Source organism: Salvelinus namaycush, chromosome 8 (assembly GCF_016432855.1).
Source record: "Salvelinus namaycush isolate Seneca chromosome 8, SaNama_1.0, whole genome shotgun sequence".
In the NCBI taxonomy this organism is placed as follows: Eukaryota; Metazoa; Chordata; class Actinopteri; order Salmoniformes; family Salmonidae; genus Salvelinus; species Salvelinus namaycush.
Genome location: NC_052314.1, coordinates 22,387,096 through 22,409,071, shown reverse-complemented (window position 1 = coordinate 22,409,071; position 21,976 = coordinate 22,387,096). Strand labels below are relative to the sequence as shown.

At 42.0% G+C, this 21,976-nt stretch overlaps 1 protein-coding gene across 2 annotated transcripts in view; it reads left to right on the top strand.

Moving 5' to 3' along the window:
- Positions 1-21,976, top strand: part of LOC120052513 (FAS-associated factor 1-like) — an 87,779-nt gene that overhangs the window by 10,010 nt on the left and 55,793 nt on the right. For both annotated transcript variants that reach the window (XM_038999467.1, XM_038999466.1), the window contains exons 3-7: positions 679-725; positions 8,203-8,429; positions 8,950-9,041; positions 9,249-9,340; positions 13,929-14,034. In XM_038999467.1, the coding sequence (XP_038855395.1) occupies positions 679-725; positions 8,203-8,429; positions 8,950-9,041; positions 9,249-9,340; positions 13,929-14,034 (564 nt within the window). The remainder of the gene's footprint in view (positions 1-678; positions 726-8,202; positions 8,430-8,949; positions 9,042-9,248; positions 9,341-13,928; positions 14,035-21,976) is intronic.

Genomic DNA, 21,976 nt, shown 5'->3' with positions numbered 1-21,976 from the left:
TATTACAAATAAATAAATAATCGGCCGATTTTTAATCGGTATCAGCTTTTTTTTGGTCCTCCAATTATCGGTATCGGCGTTGAAAAATCATAATCGGTCTACCTCTAGTCCGAGTTACAATTTTAACTTCAATCTGCGTAGGGCTCTTAGACTTACCCAGAAAGACTCCCAGTTGTGATTGCTGCCAAAAGTGAGTCGAACATGTATTTACTCAGGGGTGTGAATAATTATGTAAATGAGATATTTCTGTATTTAATTTCCAATAAATTTGCAAAAGATTTATCAAATAGCTTTGGAAAAAAAATAAAAAATCTGACCCAATTACACCCAATACCCAATAATGACAAAGTGTAAACATGTTTTTAGAAATTTGAATTCAGGCTATAACCACAAAATGTGGAATTAGTCAAGGGGTATGAATGCTTTCTGAAGTAAATACCGTAACACTTAATTTGGGGATTTTCGTTTTGAAATATATTAGCGGTTAGTGACTCAGCCTCTCGCATGACTGCAAAAGGTTGCATTTGAAATCAGTCATTCTATTGGCAGGAACTGGCAGTAGAAAGTTATGGGGACATTTACCTACAGTAATCAGGATTTGATGTTGGAACATGCATGCTTTCAGGAATGTATTAAGTTGCAACACAACGTTTTCCATGGTCTTTTCTCTCTTTACAGGCGGCCATCAATGGTGTGATACCACAAGAGAATGGGATCTTGCAAAGGTAATATGCCAGAAAAGCCTGCCTCTTCAGAAGAGTCAATCAAGTGTTCACTGTACAGATTTTGTCAGTTGGCTTCGTTCAGATAGGTGAGGGAATGGATAATAAAATGTAGCCTGTTTCCTAAACATCCACTCCAATAATGTTGACCATATTGCATGAAGTCACGTAAAACTATGGCAAAATAGAAAACACCTTTTACACAGGAGGCATGCATCACCACATTCAAATCCATACTTAACTGTGAGCAACAACATTTCATGCCTCAACATTTCAATATTTCCCAAGCTGTGTCCTGTTCTTACTCACTTGAAATATGTGTGTAAATGGAAATCGTGGCCAGTAGCTTAAAACTACCATTGCACACGCTCTTCATGTACTTTCTGTAAGCACAGGTGCGGGCAATGCCCTGAACCTTTTGCTTACCTGAATATTGAACAATCATTTGTATGAAATTATGCGACAGATTATAGAAATGTCATAGTATCTGATATCACCCACAGTGAAAGCACATTTTAGAGAAGAGCTGGTTACTTATTCATGCTCTTGTAAAATAAAATTGGCCTTCTCAAAAAAGCAAACAATACCAGTCAAGTTTGGACACACCTTCTCAATCAAGTTTTTAATTTTTACATTTTTTAAACTTTTTAATACACTGTAGAATAATAGGTAAGACATCAAAACTATGAAACAACAAACTCAGCAAAAAAAAAAGTCCCTTTTTCAGGGCCCTGTCTTTCAAAGACAATTTGTAAAAATCCAAATAACTTCACAGATCTTCATTGTAATGGGTTTAAACACCGTTTCCCATGCTTGTTCAATGAACCATAAACAATTAATGAACATGCACCTCTGGAACGGACATTAAGACACTTACAGCTTTCAGACGGTAGGCAATTAAGGTCACAGTTATGAAAACTTAGGACACTAAAGAGGCCTTTCTACTGACTCTGGAAAAACACCATAAGGAAGATGCCCAGGGTCCCTGCTCATCTGCGTGAACGTGCCTTAGGCATGCTGCAAGGAGGCATGAGGACTGCAGATGTGACCAGGGCAATAAATTGCAATGTCCGTACTGTGAGACACCTAAGACAGCGCTACAGGGAGACAGGACGGACAGCTGATCATCCTCGCAGTGGCAGACCACGTGTAACAACACCTGCACAGGATCGGTACATCCGAACATCACACCTGCGGGACAGGCACAGGATGGCAACAGCAACTGCCGGAGTTACACCAGGAACGCACAATCAGTGCTCAGACTGTCCGCAATAGGCTGAGAGAGGCTAGACTGAGGGCTTGTAGGCCTGTTGTAAGGCAGGTTCTCACCAGACATCACCGGCAACAACGTCACCTATGGGCACAAACCCACCATCGCTGGACTAGACAGGACTGGCAAAAAGTGCTCTCCACTGACGAGTCGCGGTTTTGTCTCACCAGGGGTGCTGGTCGGATTCGCTTTTATCGGCGAAGGAATGAGTGTTACACCGAGGCCTGTACTCTGGAGCGGGATCGATATGGAGGGGGCGGTGTGTCACAGCATCATAGGACTGAGCTTGTTGTCATTATAGGCAATCTCAATGCTGTGCGTTACAGGGAAGACATCCTCCTCCCTCATGTGGTACCCTTCCTGCAGGCTCATCCTGACATGACCCTCCAGCATGACAATGCCACCACACACAGAACGAGCAGTATGGCTGATTTCATGCAAGACAGGAATGTCAGTTCTGCCATGGCCAGCGAAGAGCCCGGATCTCAATCCCGTTGAGCACGTCTGGGACCTGTTGGATCGGAGGGTGAGGGCTAGGGCCATTCCCCCCGGACCCGGGAACTTTCAGGTGCCTTTTGTGGAAGAGTGGGGTAACATCTCACAACAAGAACTGGAAAATCTGGTGCAGTCCATGAGGAGGAGATGCACTGCAGTACCTAGTATCTGGTGTGGCCACCAGCTGCATTGACTGTTACTTTTGATTATGACGCCACCCCCCCTTTGTTCAGGGACAAATTGTTAAATTTCTGTTAGTCACATGTCTGTGGAACTTGTTCAGTTTGTCTGTTGAATCTTATGTTCACATACATAATATTTACACAAGTTTTCTGAAAATAAACGCAGTTGACAATGAGGACGTTTCTTTTTTTGCTGAGTTTAGAATCATGTAACCAAAAAAGTGTTTAACAAATCAAAATATATTTGAGTTTCTTCAAAGTAGCCACCCTTTGCCTTGATGACAGCTTTGCATACTCTTGGCATTCTCTCAACCAGCTTCACCTGGAATGCTTTTCCAACAGTCTTGAAGGAGTTCCCACATATTCTGAGCACTTGTTGGCTGCTTTTCCTTCACTCTGCAGTCCAACTCATCCCAAACCATCTCAATTGGGTTGAGGTTGGGTGATTGTGGAGGCCAGGTCATCTGATGCAGTTCTCCATCACTTTCCTTCTTGGTCGACTAGCCCTTACTTAGCCTGGAGGTGTGTTGAAAAACAAATGACAGTCCCATTAAGCGCCAACCAGATGGGATGGCGTATATCTGCAGAATGCTGTGGTAGCCATGCTGGTTAAGTGTGCCTTGAATTCTAAATAAGTCACTGTCACCAGCAAAGCACCCCCACCACCACCTCCATGCAGAGATCATCCGTTCACCTACGCTGCGTCTCACAAATACATGGCGGTTGGAACCAAAAATGGCAAAATTGGACTCATTAGACCAAAGAACAGATTTCCACTGGTCTAATGCCCATTGCTCAAGTTTCTTGGCCTAAGCAAGTCTCTTCTTCTTATTGGTGTCCTTTTTAGTTGTGGTTTCTTTGCAGCAATTCGACCACGAAGGCCTGATTCACGCATTCTCCTCTGAACAGTTGATGTTGTGAAGGATTTATTTGGGCTGCAATTTCTGAGGCTGGTAACTCCAATGAACTTATCCTCTACAGCAGAGGTTACTCTTGGTTTTCCTTTCCTGTGGCCGTCCTCATGAGAGCCAGTTTCATCATAGCGCTTGATGGGTTTTTGCGACTGCACTTGAAGAAACTTCAAAAGTTCTTGAAATATCTGGAATGACTGACCTTCATGTCTTAAAGTAATGATGGACTGTCGTTTCTCCCTGCTTATTTGAGCTGTTCTTGCCATAATATGGACTTGGTCTTTTACCAAATAGGGCTGTCTTCTGTTTACCACCCCATACCTTGTCACAACACAACTGATTGGCTCAAACGCATTATTGCGGAAAGACATTCCACAGATTAACTTTTAACAAGGCACACCTGTTAATTGAAATGCATTCCAGGTGACTCCCTCATGAAGCTGGTTGAGAAAATGCCAAGTGTGTGCAAAGCTGTCAACAAGGCAAAGGGTGGCTACTTTGAAGAATCTCAAATATAAAATATATTTTGATTTGTTTAACACATTTTTGGTTGCTACATGATTCCATATGTGTTATTTCATGGTTTTGATGTCTTCACAATTCTACAGTGTAGAAAATAGTAAAAACAAAGAAATACCCTGGAATGGGTAGGTGTGTTAACTTTTGACTAGTACTGTACATTTTCATAGCTGTGTAAAGTGGAGCTTTAGTCCATCTGTGTAGGCCTAGATGTTTTTTTCAAGTCATCAAGAGCTAGTTTTTTTTTTTTTTTTTTTTGTAAAGCTGCAGTAGGCATAAACTTTGTGGCCTGATGAGGATTGCTGAGTGATGTAGCTTTGGGACAGTAGTACTGTAACATCAGTTTAATGATTGTTTTCACAAGCGCACTTGACCTCTTGAAGATGTAGCTCTGTTTCTTGTACAAAGCTTGAGTAGGCACAACCTGTGACAGATGGAGGAACAACCAAGGAAACAATCGTGATCATCAGTGCAGAACATTTAGGCTTTGGATCTCATTTCCCCTAGGAAGCTCAGTTTTTCATGTTTACTCTGTCGAGATTTCAACACCAATGTAGCCGTAAATCAAGAAACCAGATTTCTAGCTCAAAGCTGGGCAATATCAGGTGAAAGGCTAGTATTTTTGCCGGTGGTTATAGTTTGAGGTGATATTCAAGGTAGAGATTGTAGGTGTCATTGCGTTTTGAATTACTGAATTTCAATGGTAGGGAGAAAGTATTTGATATGTTCTTTGAGTATACAGTAGTAGCTATCAACAGAAGCAAAATAGTGTTTTGGGAAAGAGGATAAATCCAGAAAAACAGATCTTGCCAAAAGCTGGAATTAAGAGTGTTACTAACTGAGAAAAGCCATTGTGGACAACGTTTTTGCTCAACGGTCAGTCAGCACTCATGAATACACTGAGCTCAAGAACAAATACATTCAGGCTGGGCACATTCTGTTAAACGGTTTATTTTGCAAGTTTCTTAAGACTTTGGGGCATGAGAACATGGTTTTCTTAAGGGCACACATAATTATGAATGGAGCCTGGCAGCGTGACTTGCAGCCAGCCCGTATACTAAATAGCTGGCACCAGACTGCTCTCGTAGGATGGCACTCCTCCACAGTAAACGGCTCCATTGAGGTGACTAGAGCCAGCTGGAGGCTTGCTCTCAGCCACAAAGCCATGTCCTGCCTCACATTGAATAGGTGGAGAGTGCCATCTTCATGTATGCCATGGAACAGCCGTTTTTATTTGAAACACTCCTGACTTAACAATCCTTAGTATCAATGTGCCAAGTTTGTAGTTAAGTGTAACTACGATCCTTGTTATCTGAAACCTTCCATCACAACCTTCCATCACATTCCAAGCCTTCTGTCCATGGTGAATTTTCACCTCATTTTTGTCACGCCATATATATATAGTCATTGGTTGTGTCGTGTGTGTGTGCACTTGTGTGTGTGTGTGGGGTCAAGTTAGAAGCTTCACAATGGATTAGGTGAAAGATGGGCCGGTCTCAACAACACCAACATTCTATGATGGATATGTATGATAAGTTGTCAGTTATCCACCAAGATTGAAACTAAACTATCTGCGCTCTGGTTTTCTCATTTGTGTAGCTACAGGAAGTGTTAATTCGCTGTGCTTCTAGTTTCACTCTTAAACATTTACTAGGTAAGGGTGGATTACCTCAAACTGGCAATTTTGTTTTCTAAACCAATTTGTGGAGCCCAACGTTTTTAGAGAATGTGGCAGTGATTCTAATCGGCCTCACAACCGCAGATGACGGGGTGTTTCTCGATATGCATACTAACGTGTGTGGCACACCAAGTGCATTATCCATGTATGGTGTCATGTGGGTGAATGGTTTTCTGTTGTAGGGCTGGGCAATAAATCGAATGCATGTTTTTGCGCGATATTCCAAATGCCTGTATTGCAGGAATTGAGATTTTGTTCATTTTCGTTTTTATGATTGTTTGTCCGCATGTTGTATTTTTGGGCTCTTCTCCTTCGCTCCTTCTGTGCTGTGTGCACCGTCCCATTTACACCAGAGATCTGTATATAATGACGAAATGCACGTCTCCGCCCTAACTGATAGTCGGGAAGGCAGGCGACAAGCTCAGGTCCAAAATAAGCCCATAGAAATGCATGAAATGCATCATGAATTGGAAACGCTGCATGATGTGTCACACTGCATGAGGCAAATTATGGTAACACCAGATACTGACTGGTTTTCTGATTCACGCCCCTACCTTTTTTGACTGATTTCCTTATATGAACTGTAACTTACTGCATTTTGCCTCTTTTTTATTTTTGTTTAGTATACAAGGTCAGTTGTGCAGGTATCTGGAGTACAGGTGTTTGGCCATGTGCCCTTTGAGGGTTTGACCCTTGATTATTGCCAACAGCCTCTGCTCTTCCTGAACAAAATTTTCTACCTGCCCATCTGTTTCTATCTCTCCCTCTCTCTCTGCCCTTCCACCTATGATGGTATGCCTAATTTCTGGCTGTGGGTGTATCCAAGCCTGACCTATGTCTTCTGTTTACGGTATGATGACTGTTTGTAACAGTTTTCTACGTGGCCTCAGAATCCCAACGTCTTTAACCTTTTGGTATTGTAATCAGGTGGGATAAATGCAGTCTTTGTGCAAGGCCTTGGCACCCTGCTCCCCCTCCCAGTGCGATATGTGCTGACCCCAGAGGAAAAGAGAAGCTTCTTTGTCTGGGTTGGGAGAGAGAAAATACATTATTTACTGCCATGTGGGACTAGGGCTCAGGGGAATTCAGGCCCTAGACATAGAGAGGGAGAGAAAGGCGTTTTGTGTCTCTGGTCTCTGCAACAAAAAAAAAGACTGATTTTGCTCAGTGGCAGACAATTCAGCGTCTATAGGGCCCTGCCCATATTATCCCGGGTGTCAAGCCTGTTTACACTGACTCTGAAACTATTTTTGTTGCGGCTGAGCGACCCTTGTTGCCTTAGGAGGTTGTGGGTATTCTTATTTATTTTGACGTGCTCCAGTTGTTTGGGTATTTTTTGTGGTTTAGGCTACTTAAAATGAAATGTGATGCTTTCCTTCAGCATTTCCATGCATTGTGATACCAAGTTTTTAACCATCATGTTCCATATGTGGTGTAAGAATAACGCTGTATTTTGGTGGTTGAAACTAAACAATAGACTCCGTGATGCTCTGTGTTGGTCTACATCAGTGGTATTCAAAGTTGTGGTCGAGACCTCACTAGGGAATGGCAGTGGAGTTTTACTACATCTTTTTTTTAAGACTACATATTCATATGAAATGGGACACAAATGTTATTGAAAAATAATTAGAACGATTTTATTGAGTAAATGTAGGTATTGGTGCTCTTAGAGTTGAATGTGTAATGAATTGAAAGTTATTTGTTAATGTGAAAATCAAAATGTACAGCTTTGAAGGTTGTCATTATATATCTTAAAAATTAAAAAAATTCACCTTTATTTAACTAGGTAGGCCAGTTGATCAAGTTCTCATTTACAACTGCGACCTGGCCAAGATAAAGCAAAGCAGTGTGACAAAAAACAACACAGAGTTACACATAGGGTAAACAGAAGTACAGTCAATAACACAATAGAAAATCAATGTACAGTATGTGTAAATGGAGTCAGGCGATAAGGCAATAAATAGGCCGTAGTAGCGAAGTAATTACAATTTAGCAAATTAACACTGAGGTGATAGATGTGCAGATGATGATGTGCAAGTAGAAATACAAGTGGGCAAAAAAGTAAATAAAAACAATATGGGGATGAGGTAGGTAGTTGGGTGGGCTATTTACAGATGGGCTGTGTACAGCTGCAGCTATCGGTAAGCTGCTCAGATAGCTGATGCTTTAAAGATAGGGAGGGAGATATAAGTCTCCAACTTCAGTGACCAGTGAGAGATACCTGCTAGAGTGCGTGCTACGGGTGGGTGGTGTTATGGTGACCAATGAGCTGAGATAAGCGGGCGCTTTATCTAGCAAATGTGGGGTGGGTTGCCAAAAATTCTGGTGGGGGGGGGGGGAAATGGGGTCCCCGCTGATAAAGTATTAATACCACTGCTCTACATGATGCTTCGTCTGACACTTTGCCAACTGTCTGAACCCACAGTAACTTATCCAGCGTGGCATCCCAGGCCAACATCGATGGACCTCACAGCCAAGCAGCACCAGCGGCTCCACCAGCGGCTCCAGCAGCATCCTCCTCGTCTTCCTCAGCCTTCTGCCCCACCCTCCCCTCCCGACACATTGTGGAGCGGCAGCCACGCATGCTCAACTTCCGGGTGGAGTACCGCCAGCGCACTGTGGAAGTGGTCATAGAGGAGGGCAGCGTAGTCGGTGAGGCGACCCTCTCACCATAGACTACTCATACTATGGTTCCTACACTAACATTCCACTATGGGCCTACACATCACACACCCTTACTGCTTGCTTACTCTGAGACAATGTGGTGTTACTGAGAACCAAAAATATTGTCAGTTCCTGGTAAAAGGTGCGATGTTGGTCAAATTAACTTCACACTAAGGTATAGTGCTTTAGTTTTTAGACTAATCCCTTTCTCAGAATCTAGACATTTGTAACCAGTATTGGAACAATTTCTGTTGTGAAGATAATAGTGTTAAGAAGTCTGTTTTTACCCAAATATATAAGTTGCTTGTAAGGGGAAAATTGTCTAAAAATGATTAATTAAGCATATATTTGCACCCTCATGACAGAAAATACACATAATGAATTCGGTCATTTCACTGCATTAAAAACGTATTTGAAGGTTTTGTGTAACCTGTATTTTACTGCCATCTAATGGTGAACTGCTGTTGCAATTACATTAGGTATTTCTTCCTTTATTTTATCTTTGTAGGGGAAATTAAACAGATTCTTGAGACAGAGCTTCAGGTCCCCGTATCAAAAATGCAGTTGAAGGGTTGGAAGAGTGGAGACCTATCTGACAGTGTGAGTATTGCCCTCAAAATAAGAATTCTTTCCATAATGGAATGCCTCTTCAAATGATCATGTTTAAACCATCTCTTTGCACCATTTTTAGCTTTATCTTAATTTATTTTTCACACCGGAGTAGTTTTCACAAATGTCACCCACACCCATTTAGGGGGGATGGATACAGTACCACTGTGCATTATTCATTTGTCCCTATGTCCTCAGATTGTTCTGCAAAGTTTACACTTGCCAAAGAACAACAGCCTGTATGTGCTCACCCCAGATATCACACCCACTGCAAGCACCAGCCAAAACAGGTAACTAACTTCACTCACTCTTTGTTTTCAGTCGTGTAATCTGCAGCACAATTGTTGTAGAATAGGCCTACCCTCACTGTTGGAGATACCATCCCAGCAAAAGCATTATTGCCTCTGTTTTTTTAATAAAATAGACACTGCCACTTTTTTCTGATATGGAAATATGCAGTAGCATTGCCTGTTAGTGTTGCCCACATCCTAAAGGACTGGTTTATCAACAGGATTGCAACACTGCCAACCAGAGACGTTTACATACATGTTGAACACTAGGTGGCACTATACACCTAATAATGGTCAAATTGTTTCTGGACTATATACCATCCATTAATATTATACCATAGATTTCAATGTGATTGGAATATTTTACGAATATATTTTACCCTTTTGCACAGAAGGTTTCTGTCATTTATTTTGACATTTAAAATGAAAGGCTACTGCAATAGTCTCTAGTGTAAATAATGGTTTTCATAGCTGTATTTGTAACCATTTCAGAGCTTTTATTGAGTTATTTTCCAATACCAATAGTAAAGCAGTCTTTCACTTATGTAATATCAAGAGACATTTGAGATTCTTTGCGGGGGAACCATTAAGCCACTCTAGAAGGTCATTCTACCAAGCTGTATGAATCCAAGGAGGTTTTAACAACCTTTCCATCTGAAATGTCAAACTACTCATCATTGAGCTGTAATCCCATCACAAAGGCTGGTTTTGTGTCCGATCTGATTTCTCATCTGTATCAGCCAGGTAAAGTTCATACTAATAAGGAAATCCCACCCGTGGTGATAATGCTCTCTGGTGCACCTGCTTGCCAGCGTGGCACCAACCAATAAGGATGGTCAGGATTTGGTTGAACACTTGTACAATCTTTATTTGAGCATACTTTAACAACATCAGATTTAACCAAATGTAGAGAGAGAACCGTGTGAAAGGCAAGGTACTATAGTATTGCTTCTGTAATTGTTGATGAGATGTAGTGCTGTTGGTGTTTGTCCGTGGTCAGTTGTAACAGGAGGGGATGGATCTGTGTAATTATGTTTGTTGATTAGGGAGGCAGTCGGGGCCTAGTGGGGTTGCTGAGGAGATAGACACCTGGCACTGCCATGCATTATGAAGAGCCAGTCCGGCTCTACAGCAGTCACTGTGCACCGACGTGTGTCGGACAGGAGGACAACAGTCGAATTACAACTGGTCTCATGTTTCTTCCTCCTGTGTTTCTCTCAGAACACGTTGAATCAGACACAGAGAGACTGGCAGATACTGGCATGGGTCAAGTATTGCAATGCCTTGTTTGGATACAGTTTTGTAATATCTCTCAGATATGTAGGGGGTTGATATCCAGAAAGAAAGAATGCTGCTGCTGCTGCCGTTGGCTGTGCTGCTTTGATAACCAGTAAGTAGAGGTTTGACTGTGTAGGAGGCAGCTAATGGCCATTTTCTGGATAACTGTGCAAACTGCTGTCTCTTAGTGGCACAATTTCCAATTTTCTGTGTGCTTCAGTGTTAGGAGCTCATTATCTTCCATAAACTATTTTGGTGGAGTGTTGGGGAGTTAGCGGGGGTTTGTGGCGACCCTGTTGTCATCTTTGCTGCTGAAAGAGGATGACGATCACACTGCTCAGAGGAGCAGGCCTCCTGCAGGGAGGGCAGGCAAGCCGTTAGCACAGCAGCATTAAAAATAACCTTCGCAGCGCCGTCACCGAGTTGCTAGTCTGCTGCTGTCAGAGAGCTGCCATTCCCACCGCTCTGCCAAACTTTGTATTAGGCCTAATACTGTACCTGCTGAAATGGGAGACTGACTAGGCTGACAGGGCACTACTAGCAGAGCTACCTTGGTACTACTTTTTTATATCACACAGTGAACAAACAAGACATACACTTGTACTGAGGAGGGTACATTCAAGCCTGCGTAACTAATTGAAATTAGACTTTGTGGTAGGTAGTGCGCTGAAAAGCCAATGAAACAAAGTAGAAGTTGGAATAAATTGTGTGCTTATTTTTTGGCATTAACACTTTTTTATATTACTACTTAACTGTTTTAAGTTATGGAAGGCAATTATATTTGGTGGTAATTTATTTATTCATTAATAATCAAATTGTCTACATACTGGAATAGACCATCCAGTATTTAGTACTTCACTAATATTTGTGTATATTACTATGCCAGGAGAACGTATGTCCATATTTAATCTACTCATTGCTTGAGTTTAAAACCTAACATTTTACTTCTGATTTAGTTCCTAGCCCTTTGTAATAATTGGGTGCGGTTTCTGAAAATGGGACATAACTTAACAAGTGAAAGCCACAGTAGGCAATTACTTCAAAGCCGATCTCTGCACACATTAACCAGTCAAATAGTTATCCATATCATCAGGCCCACTCATTTGAATCCGGTGTTTGATAATAAATAAATTGGAGATTTCAGTCAAGCTCTCACTCAAAAGTTGTTACAAATATCTACTCCTGAGCCAAACAAACGTTTCCCGGTGTCTGTTGACTGACTGAATATAGGAGGGTTTCTAGATGGAGCTAATCTCTTGCATAAATAATGTAGGGTGATGAATATTTTAATGTGACTCATCTATTTCTGTTGCTTCCAGGAAGTGTGTTTATTGAAGGTTATTTTAATTTGAACTCAATGTGAAATACAAATGCATCATTAGACATTTGGTATTTATTTGCCACGTCCCTCCCTCCCCAGTCTGTTAACCCCTCAGAGATACTCATGCCTCAGATGCTGGCTGCCCAAAAGCATTGGAAACTATTAACAATTGGTGTGATGATTAGTCTTGAAACAAAATGGCAGACCAAGACATACCAGATAATGGAAGATTGCGTATTTCCTTTTTTGTGGAGGTAGGATGGTAATGCATGTCTGTCTGCCTGTAGTTTTGATCTCTTTAGCTCATACGTTACAGATGAGATGGTCAGTGTGTGTATTGTGATGTTCTAAAGTGAAGGAAAAAGTGTGCGTGTCTGCCAGGGTTAGTTTAATAAGTTCTGTGTGTCTGCTCCGTGCCTAGGGACCCTCAATGAATCAGGGAGGCTTATCTCAAAATGAAACCAATCTGTTGAGACTCCTCCTCCTCCTGCAAAACGGTTTATTTATTATTTATAAATCTAAGTGACATTTTACTCGGCGCACCTCATGCCATGTCAAGTACTCCTGAGAGGACGGAGCCTGGCCCGGTGTATCCATGTATAGAGTGCACTGACTGCTGAAGCAAACACTTACGTAACCCTTAAGCCCTCACAGCAGGACGGCCTGATGGGAGTCAAGTGTAGAGAAAACATGAGAAGAGCTGAAAGCACTTCGTTGAGTCGGTAGTATGACCCCAGAAGCAAAGATATTAATTCTCCACCGTAGGTTTCCATAGATCTTTTATCTCAATACGTCCGACTTGCAGGAAGCCAAATAGCTAAGTTACAGAGGAGACGAATTCCTCACAGTATGGACCACATAGTCTGCTCATGTTTACTGTGTAAAGCCATAAGTCACTATTATTATTATTTTTATTGCGGTCTTCACAACGGCTTATGATAACGCTACAACCCAGCTACCCACTTTTCTCTTTCGCGGTTTAGTCTGCCAGCAACAAACGGGACTGTGTCCAAACAAATCATGGCGATATTAGCTAGATCCCCTGTGTGAGTCTCCATTCCTCTCTCTCTCTCTCTCTCTCTCTCTCTCTCTCTCTTTCTCTCTCTCCTGCCTGCCTCTCCCTCTCTCCCTGCTCAACTCATTACATATGCATCCAGTCCTTCCACACCACACATTTTCAATCTTCCCGGTTAGCTACAACAAACATAACATTTACATATTGTTTTCGTAGTTTTAGTCAATGTAAATATGCCGTCATTATAGTACATTTGAGCTTCTGTTAACATAAGCTCGTCCAGATCTGCGCAGATTAAGGCAGTGCTTGCATAATTAATGTGTGCTACATATTAATTCTGACTCTCCTCTTCCTCCTCACTTGGATTTGAGCTCTGATTAACTGCCTGGCTTGAACTAAGCTCCCAATTCATATTCACGAACACAGACTGAGCGTTTGCTCAAACCGCTACTTAACCTCAACATTTATTATTAGGGAAGCTTCCAAAACTTGAAGCTCTCTGTGAAGCACACAAAGTATCTCCCTCTTATGCTGCACATATCCTCAGTCATTGCTCAAAACGGCAAGTTAGGACCCAGAACTCTACACCTGTTTGCCCTTAAAACCCACTGGCCAATGTATAGGTGCAGAGAAAAGACCCTCTGACAAATCAATACATGCTCTTGACTTCCAGACCAGCCATGTGTTGTTGGGGCTGTGAACAGGCTGTATGTGGGATGTCACTGCTGTGGCCCTGTGTCCTGGCCACCCCATGCTGGGTCAGGGAGCAGTCTAGCAGGCTGCTGGGGGCTGTTGAGCAGCAGAGGGACCCAGCACCAGGCGAGGCCTGCCTGGACAGAGACCGAGGAGTGGGCACGAGCCCCAGGGGAGATGCAGGGAGCCACGTCACTGCAGGGATAAGTGTCTGACAAGTCTTTGCTTGTTTTCTGCTTGACTCTGTTAAAAAAAAAAAAAATGTATTCCTCCCTCTCCAGCGACCTCCAGGAGTCGTTAAATCAGAACTTCCTGCTCGTCATCAGCCACCGTGAAGCCCAGAGAGACTACAACCTAAACTTCCCCGGCAGTCGAACCATACAGGAGGTGGGTCTACCTCTCTCTACACATAATGTCCTGTCAGTACTAGAAGGGCCTCAAGATATGGCCTTCTACCAGTAGGATAGTTGTAAGGTTTCATAATATTACACTTAGAAAACATAACTGCCATCACTGAGTAGGAACATTTTAATATTTGAATTTACTCTACAATTGCGATTGCAGTTATCGTTTATTACAAAGTTCTGCTCAGCCATGTTGCTACAATAGGAATGAATATCAATATTCGTCAAGAATGCTGAAGTTTACACACAATTGTTCTAACAGCTGTGGTGCATTGCATGCTTGCTGCGGCACCTCAACAGAGGACAGGTAGAGATATAATTTTTGTAGATTATCTGTCCATCAGGTCCACAGTGCCAGAGACTGTCTAAATGGCTTAACGCTGTTTGATCTGAGGACAAATTGGCATTTGCAGGCAACTTTGTGGGAAATGTGTTTGTGTAGATGGGGGTGGGGGCAGGGATTGGGGCCTGCTCATTTTCTCTATCTGAAACCAAACACTGGATTTGGTAGCAGATGATGAAATATTCATACTAGGACCACCAGCTGCGTATTTGCCCTTTCTCTTATGACAGTCTTAGCGACAGCTCGATTTGAGGGTTGAAGGGGGTTGGGTGGGTGGACTGCCATGTAGACAACACCATCATCAGTTGCTCTCTTCATCCGTTGCAGCTTTATCCTCAAGTGTTTTCACTTAAAGTGAGCTCAGAGAACCAAAACCGTGTTCTATTATAAGGATGCACCTCACCTCTTCCTCCTGTTTTAATAGCATATACAGATTGAGCTGAAATGCCTCCACGAATTATTAATGGCAGGAAGTCTCGTCCACGTTAAGTGTAACAAGCTCCCCATGAACTGACTGAAATCTCTCCAATGAGATCGATGCTGGGGTACATGGCATGCTCAAGGAGTAGCCTCCTTTTGAAGTTTGAATCGGATGATACTCAAGTACAACTGTATCACCATTGTGGTAGAGTTATTTTCATGTTATTCTGCACATGTCAGTGGCAGCATTTTGCTACTGGTGACTCTTAACATTGCCAAAGTGCCAGTGATTGGTTATTGTTTCTGTCTCTCATAATTAGCCAAACTGCAGACAGACAGTATTGTTGTGTGGCGCTGGTGCATCAGTTATATTGGTTTCGTAGGTCCCAGCATCCCCTGCTCTGTGCTGCCGCCTGTATGGCGCTGGTGACCATTACTGTAATCAGCCTACTTGAAGGGTTTGTAATGGTGCTAATTGAAGAGATTAATACAGCAGTGGCGGAGTGGGGGCGGCCTCTCCCCTTCCTCAGGCAGATGGTTTTGATGAGCGCCCACTGTGAACCTTAAGTGTTTCTGCTGGGATTACAAACACTGAGGAGGGGTCCCTGTTGTGAAGAGGGGTGTGAGGGGGAAAAGAAAGGAGGAAGAGGGCTGGTAGCTTGGTGGGGGAGCTGGAAAGGGGACAAAGCGAATTCAAACAGGCCTCCATGTCCTCACGCAAGCTTGTCTTTAGGCATTCTGTTGCCTCAAAAGAGAAAATGAGGCCCAGCACCTTTACCCCTGTACCTCTATCTGTGGTTCACTGCTTGTTGGGCACTTATTTACTGTTTGGTCAATGTTTTTTTTTGCATCATAATTTGTAGAACATAAGGCAGAATGCAGGTGATGGTTCAACAACTAGTGTGATCGCTACAGGTGGAAAACTGCTATTTGTATCGACAAGTGCCAGGCCTAAAGAACATCAAAGGGTTTTGGAATACTTTACAAAACTCAATTCAATTCTTAAAGTAAGTAGTGCAGGGAATTATGTAGTTTTGTTTGTCTATATTAATTTACTTGCCAAGTGAAAGTTCTAAGATCAGGGATTGTATTGTGGTTATGATGGAGATCTGAAACACCAAATAAGAACGCAACAAAGAAGCAACACCATATTCAAAGATGCCGGCCACTCCCATTTGCCCATTCAGTCCCCAACACCGCCACATATGGAGCCCACTGCAAACCATCTTTCTCCCCCCCATCCACTTTTGTCTTAGTTGAAGATCAGCCAATGGTGTCTGCTTGTGCATATTAATAGGGAGAGAGTCCTGTCCTCTTGTTTGTCTTTGCCAAAAGCTCTGGCTTTGCCTTGTGGCTCCCAGGGAACAGCTCCCCTCTCCTGCTCCCCTCGCTCGCCACAGTTCGGCCTCAGGGCTTGGGCTCTGATTGGTATTCCCAGCCAAAATGTGGGGGTACGCTAAGCTGGAGAGCAAATGTTTGCCAGGAAAGTGGCGGGTAGAATAGGGGTGGCCGATGGGTCTGGAGTGTCCGTGACCAGATGAGTTGTCCGGGGGATTTCTCCAGCCCCTGCCGTTTCTACTCTGCAGCTGGAGAGATGAACGGAGGACAAAAAAGAAAGAGGGAGAGATGGAGAGGGAGAGACTGAAAGAAAGGCATCTGGTGCTGGAGAGCTTGTGACTGTTTAACGGCAACCTTTTCTTCTCTTTGATTTTGCTCCAGCCAAGGATTACTAGTACTTGGCATTAAGAATGATTAGATCATTAATGTTTCTGTGTATATCGCCCCAAGCACTGTGATATCGACGACATGCTGGTCTCAGCCTTAACAGCAGGGAAGGGACATTCTTTATGTTATGTTATTAACACTTTATTTTTAAGGTATGTGTAATTACAGTGGATATTTCATTTTCAATCTGTCCTGACAAAGTAGACTATAGGCTATGTAAAATGACACAGCCGCAAAGCATTTGTGACATTAAACACATTTTTTAGCATTGTCTGCCTGTCTTTTACTGCTATTACCTTTTTGTAGGAACAGCTCTCTGGTTATTACTCATACTTAAAGGAGTTTAGGCTATTATGCTACATGTTGAAGGTGCAATATGCAGAAGTCGCTCAGCCATTCCCTGGTTGCTAGAATTCTAATAGTTCACCTAATTTCTGTTTGTGACAAAACAAGAAATGTCTAATGTAGAGAATCATTGTACCATTTTATACTGCTGTGAAATATCTTGTCAATAACCAAAAATACTGTATTTTCAGCTGTTTGACACTGGTGTCCAAAATTGAAAGTACAAAAGGCAAAAACTAAACTAAAGAACGGGAAGCATAGAAATGGTGCACACAGAATATATCTACCGCTTCTTAGACTTGCTTTCAATGCGAGTGACAGATCTATAACTCACTTTTCTAAGTGACTTTGGTCGTCAACCAAAAAGTTAAATATTGCAGCTTTAAGAAATAGTACAACTTGTCTGATTTTTATATTATGAAGTATAAGCTGTAACAATTAACCGATGTGCATCGGTCCCCGATTCAAATGTTTAAGATACGACCCCATCGGTCCCCAGACGTTTAACGTTTCCAAATGTAGCATCAGTCATAAAATAAATTCAAATGTTAAGAATCGCCGATTCACTAAAATCTTCAGCTCATACTACTTTCTTTCTACCTTCCGACTGATGCATCATCTACTTGTGTCGAATTTAGCATATAACTGTGACAGTCATTGATCTAACAGTCATTTTGCATGCCGAACAACCCAAGAGAACATGTAGCCTGGTCAAACTGTGCACTGTGCCCAGCTTTGCGAGCTGAGCAACGCGAGGTAGGCGGCCTGTGCCTGATCTTGCACATCTGCGTAGCGCATTCAAATGGTGAAATGGCTTGCGCGATATTAGGCTTTATTAGTTGAGTGACAACCTATGTAATTTGCTAGGTTGAGACGCAACTCTCATCTGGCTATACCTGCTAAACGGGGTTTACAATGATTTTTATTTCCATTGTTCAGGTTCACCATCAGCAATAATTTAGGTAGTTCTGCTTTCAACAATCAGTGTATGTTGTCATTTTTAGATACAGGGTAAAGTTTATAATTTAATAATCAGGAATCACTTTTGTGAGGCGCACTGCATAGCCAAAGCGGGAGGATAAAATAAATTCATTAAACGATTCGAGATGTGGGTGGAATCCAAAATTGTGATATTCATTGACTATGTCATAGCTAAATTGTAAAGGATAAATATTGATATATTGCTAGCTCAAACACATGATTAGTGAGTGATGGTGATTTCAGAACCAAAGTGGGGGGGGGGGACATAAAACAGGCTACATTGCCACCCGAATGTGTTAGACACCATTCCACTCCAGCCATTCCCACGAGCTCGTCCTCCCCAATTAACGTGCCGCAAACCTCGTGTGCTAATAATCTGGTCAAATCAGACCCGAATCAAACTGCTCTTGAAAGTGAATACAATTCTCTGAAAGACAGGGGGCAGCATTAGACAGCACTGTTACCAGTGTGTTAATATCACTGGCCTAACTTGTAATGGGATGGACTTTTTTAAACTTGATTGTAATACAGCGTTGGTCAGCAGTTGTAATAGTAGAAAGTACAACTTTTTTACTGAGTTGGGGCGGGGTTAATGATCTCTAATTGGAATGCCCAGCAAAAGACTAGTGCTAAATGACTTAAATGTATATAGAGGTGACATGGTCAATTGTTAAAGGCCCAGTGGAGTCAATTGTTTTGTATTTTTTTATCCGTGTTATTTCCTGATTTGTATTTTCAACTAGCAACTAATCTACACCGGACCTTCTAATCAGCAGGTTTGCATGGCTGGGTGTTTCGGTTTAGGCAGTAAATTAATAGACCAATAACAAAGCGTTACAAACCTTTCTGCCAAAAACAGTTTTCAGTTTTCCCCTCTGCACTCAGACCACTCCCAGACAGTCTTAGCAAAATTTTAGCTTAAATTGCTTTTTAGCAAAAAACTTTGTCAATTTTTAAATGGACAACGTTTACAGTAAGGTACGTATGTTACCCAGAAATGATTTGATATTGATATAAAAAAGGCTGAATTGGTTCTTATTTTAATGTTGGTTCTATTTAGCCAGATATCAATAGTAGAGCCCGACCGATATATTGGTTGGCCGACATTATCGGCCGATATTAGCCTTTTACAGAAATATTTGTATCAGTCTTTATTCCACAGATAAAGCGCCAATATTCTATACATAGAATGAACAAATCTACTGTAATTAGGCTCTTTCTAGCCAGCAAAGAAGTTAGCCTAGCTAGTAAGCAATCAATCTGTGCTACTTATATGCGACCACTGGACTGGCGCCAATGTAAACACGGACTCATCCTTGATACAAAAAGAACACTGTTACTGTCTGGGCCTATTATGTTAGTGGGCTTATTTAGTTAATTTTCTGAAACATGCAATCTGCAAAAAGCTAGACTAATCTGCGCCAATTATCATTTAGGCCATGCGCTTGCATTCATGTGTTAAGATTGTTAGCTAGCTGGCTGGCTACCTCAATTAGAATATGTGACTAAAACCAGTGCAGCAAGCATTTTTGTGCATGAATTTTTTCAGTTATCAGCTAATTACTTTTGCAGTTGACTTGAAATACAGTGCCTTCGGAAAGTATTGAGACCCCTTGACTTTTTCCACATTTTGTTAGGTTATGGCCTTATTCTAAAATGTATTTAAAAATATTCCCTCAATCTACACACAATACCCCACAATGACAAAGCAAAAACTGGTTTTTAGAAATTGTTGCCAATTTATCAACAACAAAAAAATATGACATTTACATAAGTATTCAGACCCTTTACTCAGTACTTTGTTGAAGCACCTTTGGCAGCGATTACAGCCTTCTAGTCTTCTTGGGTATGACGCTACAAGCTTGGCACACCTGTATTTGAGGAGTTTCTCCCATACTTCTCTGCAGATCCTCTCAAACTCTCGGGTTGGATGGGGAGCATTGCTGCACAGCTATTTTCATGTCTCTCCAGAGATGTTTGATCATATTCAAGTCCGGGCTCTGGCTGGGCCGCTCAAGGACATTCAGAGACTTGTCCCGAAGCCACTCTTGCTTTGTCATGGCTGTGTGCTTAGGGTTGTTGTCCTGTTGGAAGGTGAACTTTCACCCCAGGCTGAGGTCCTGAGTGCTTTGGAGCAGGTTTTCATGAAGGATCTCTGTACTTTGCTCCGTTCATCTTTCCCTCGATCCTAACTAGTCTCCCTGCCGCTGAAAAATACCCCTACGGTATGATTCTGCCACCACCATGCTTCACCGTAGGGATGGTGCCTGGTTTCCTCCAGATGTGACACTTCGAATTCAGGCCAAAGAGTTGAATCATGGTTTCATCAGACCAGAGATTCTTGTTTGTCGTGGTCTGAGAGTCCTTGAGGTGTCTTTTGGCAAACTCCAAGCTGGCTATCAAGTGCCTTTTACTGAGAATTGGTTTCCGTCTGGCCACTCTACCATAAAGGCCTGATTGGTGGAGTGCTGCAGAGATGGCTGTCTTTCTGGAAGGTTCTCCCATCTCCAGAGAGGAACTCTGGAGCTCTGTCAGTGACCATCGGATTCTTGGTCACCTCCCTGACCAAGGCCCGTCTTCCATGATTGCGCAGTTTGGCTAGGCGGCCAGCTCTAGGAAGAGTCTTGGTGGTTCCAAACTTCTTCCATTTAAGAATGATGGAGGCCACTGTGTTCTTGAGGACCTTCAATACTGCAGAAATGTTTTGGTACCCTTCCCCAGATCTGTGCCTCGACACAATCCTGTCTCGGAGCTCTATGGGCAATTCCTTCGACCTCATGGCTTTGTTTTTACTCTGACATGCACTGTCAACTGTGGGACCTTATATAGGTGGACCTTTACCACAGGTGGAGTCCAAGTTGTAGAGACATCTCAAGGATGATCAATGGAAACAGGATGCAGCAGAGCTCAATTTCAAGTCTCACAGCAAAAAGTCTGAATACTTTTTAATTTAAATTTTTATACATTTGCAAAAATTTCAAACCTTTTCGCTTTGTCATTATGGGGTATTGTGTGTAGATTGCTGAGAATGTTTTATTTAATACATTTTAGAACAAGGCTGTAATGTAACAAAATGTGGAAAAAGTCAAGGGGTCTGAATACTTTAAGGAGGCTAATATATTTTGTATTGAATGACCGTGTAAGTTATATTATGGTTTCAGAAATAGCATTTTCAAGTAGCGTTATTGCCTGTCATAAAGATTTTTATAAATAATCCAAGATCGACCACAGCCTGTCGTTTTCCAATGGGACCAAATGAGTCATAGTGGGCAGAACAAGCAAGCAGAGCCTATTTGCGTGTTCTAGTATGTATTTGCCTATTTCTTTAAGGGAACTCCTACTCTGAAGTGCTTGTGTTCAATAACTCAATTCGCCCTTGCACTCTTAAACAACACTTTTTAAAAAACAATTTTACTTTGGCAAAGGGTAAAGTCTACAAAACTTAGTCCACTCTGTCCATAACAGATTTTTGTTTTGGAAACAACTGTATTGAGAAAATGTTTAATCAATGAGAAAATTAGCACAATGTCAGCCAAAATCCGTGTCGCTCCATCTTCTCCCACTGCCGGCCACTGGGCTTCCTCTCACCACCATATTTGGTAGTGAGTGGTAACGCCAACCGGATTCACATTTATACGTCCGGTGAAATATCTGGCTAATTGTTTTATCTGTTATAACAAGCTCTCATTGCCAGGTTGCCTTAGTGTTTCTTTACATGACCTTTGACCGTTGTAAGCACTGTAGTGAATCTATTTAATAGAAATGCATATATCTAGTGGTGACATCACAAACTGCATTTCACTGCATAGTTTGATCTTGTGAAAAGTGCTGTTTCAGATTACTTTGAGACAATTTAATTCATTCTGCTCTTGTTTATTAGTGTGCTTGTGGTGCTTCAGAACAAACACTTATGCAGTCTTATTCACTGCCATAGATTGATACGTCTTTAAGTTGTAACTAAGAAGGTAAGTTGAACAAGTGTTTTGTATTTATAGAGGATATAGTTGGTTTTTGCTGGGTATCATGTAAACCACAAATAACAATTTTTCTAAATCTGAATTTTTCTATTTAGTTAAGATATCATAGTTTAGAGCAGTGGTCACCAACCTTT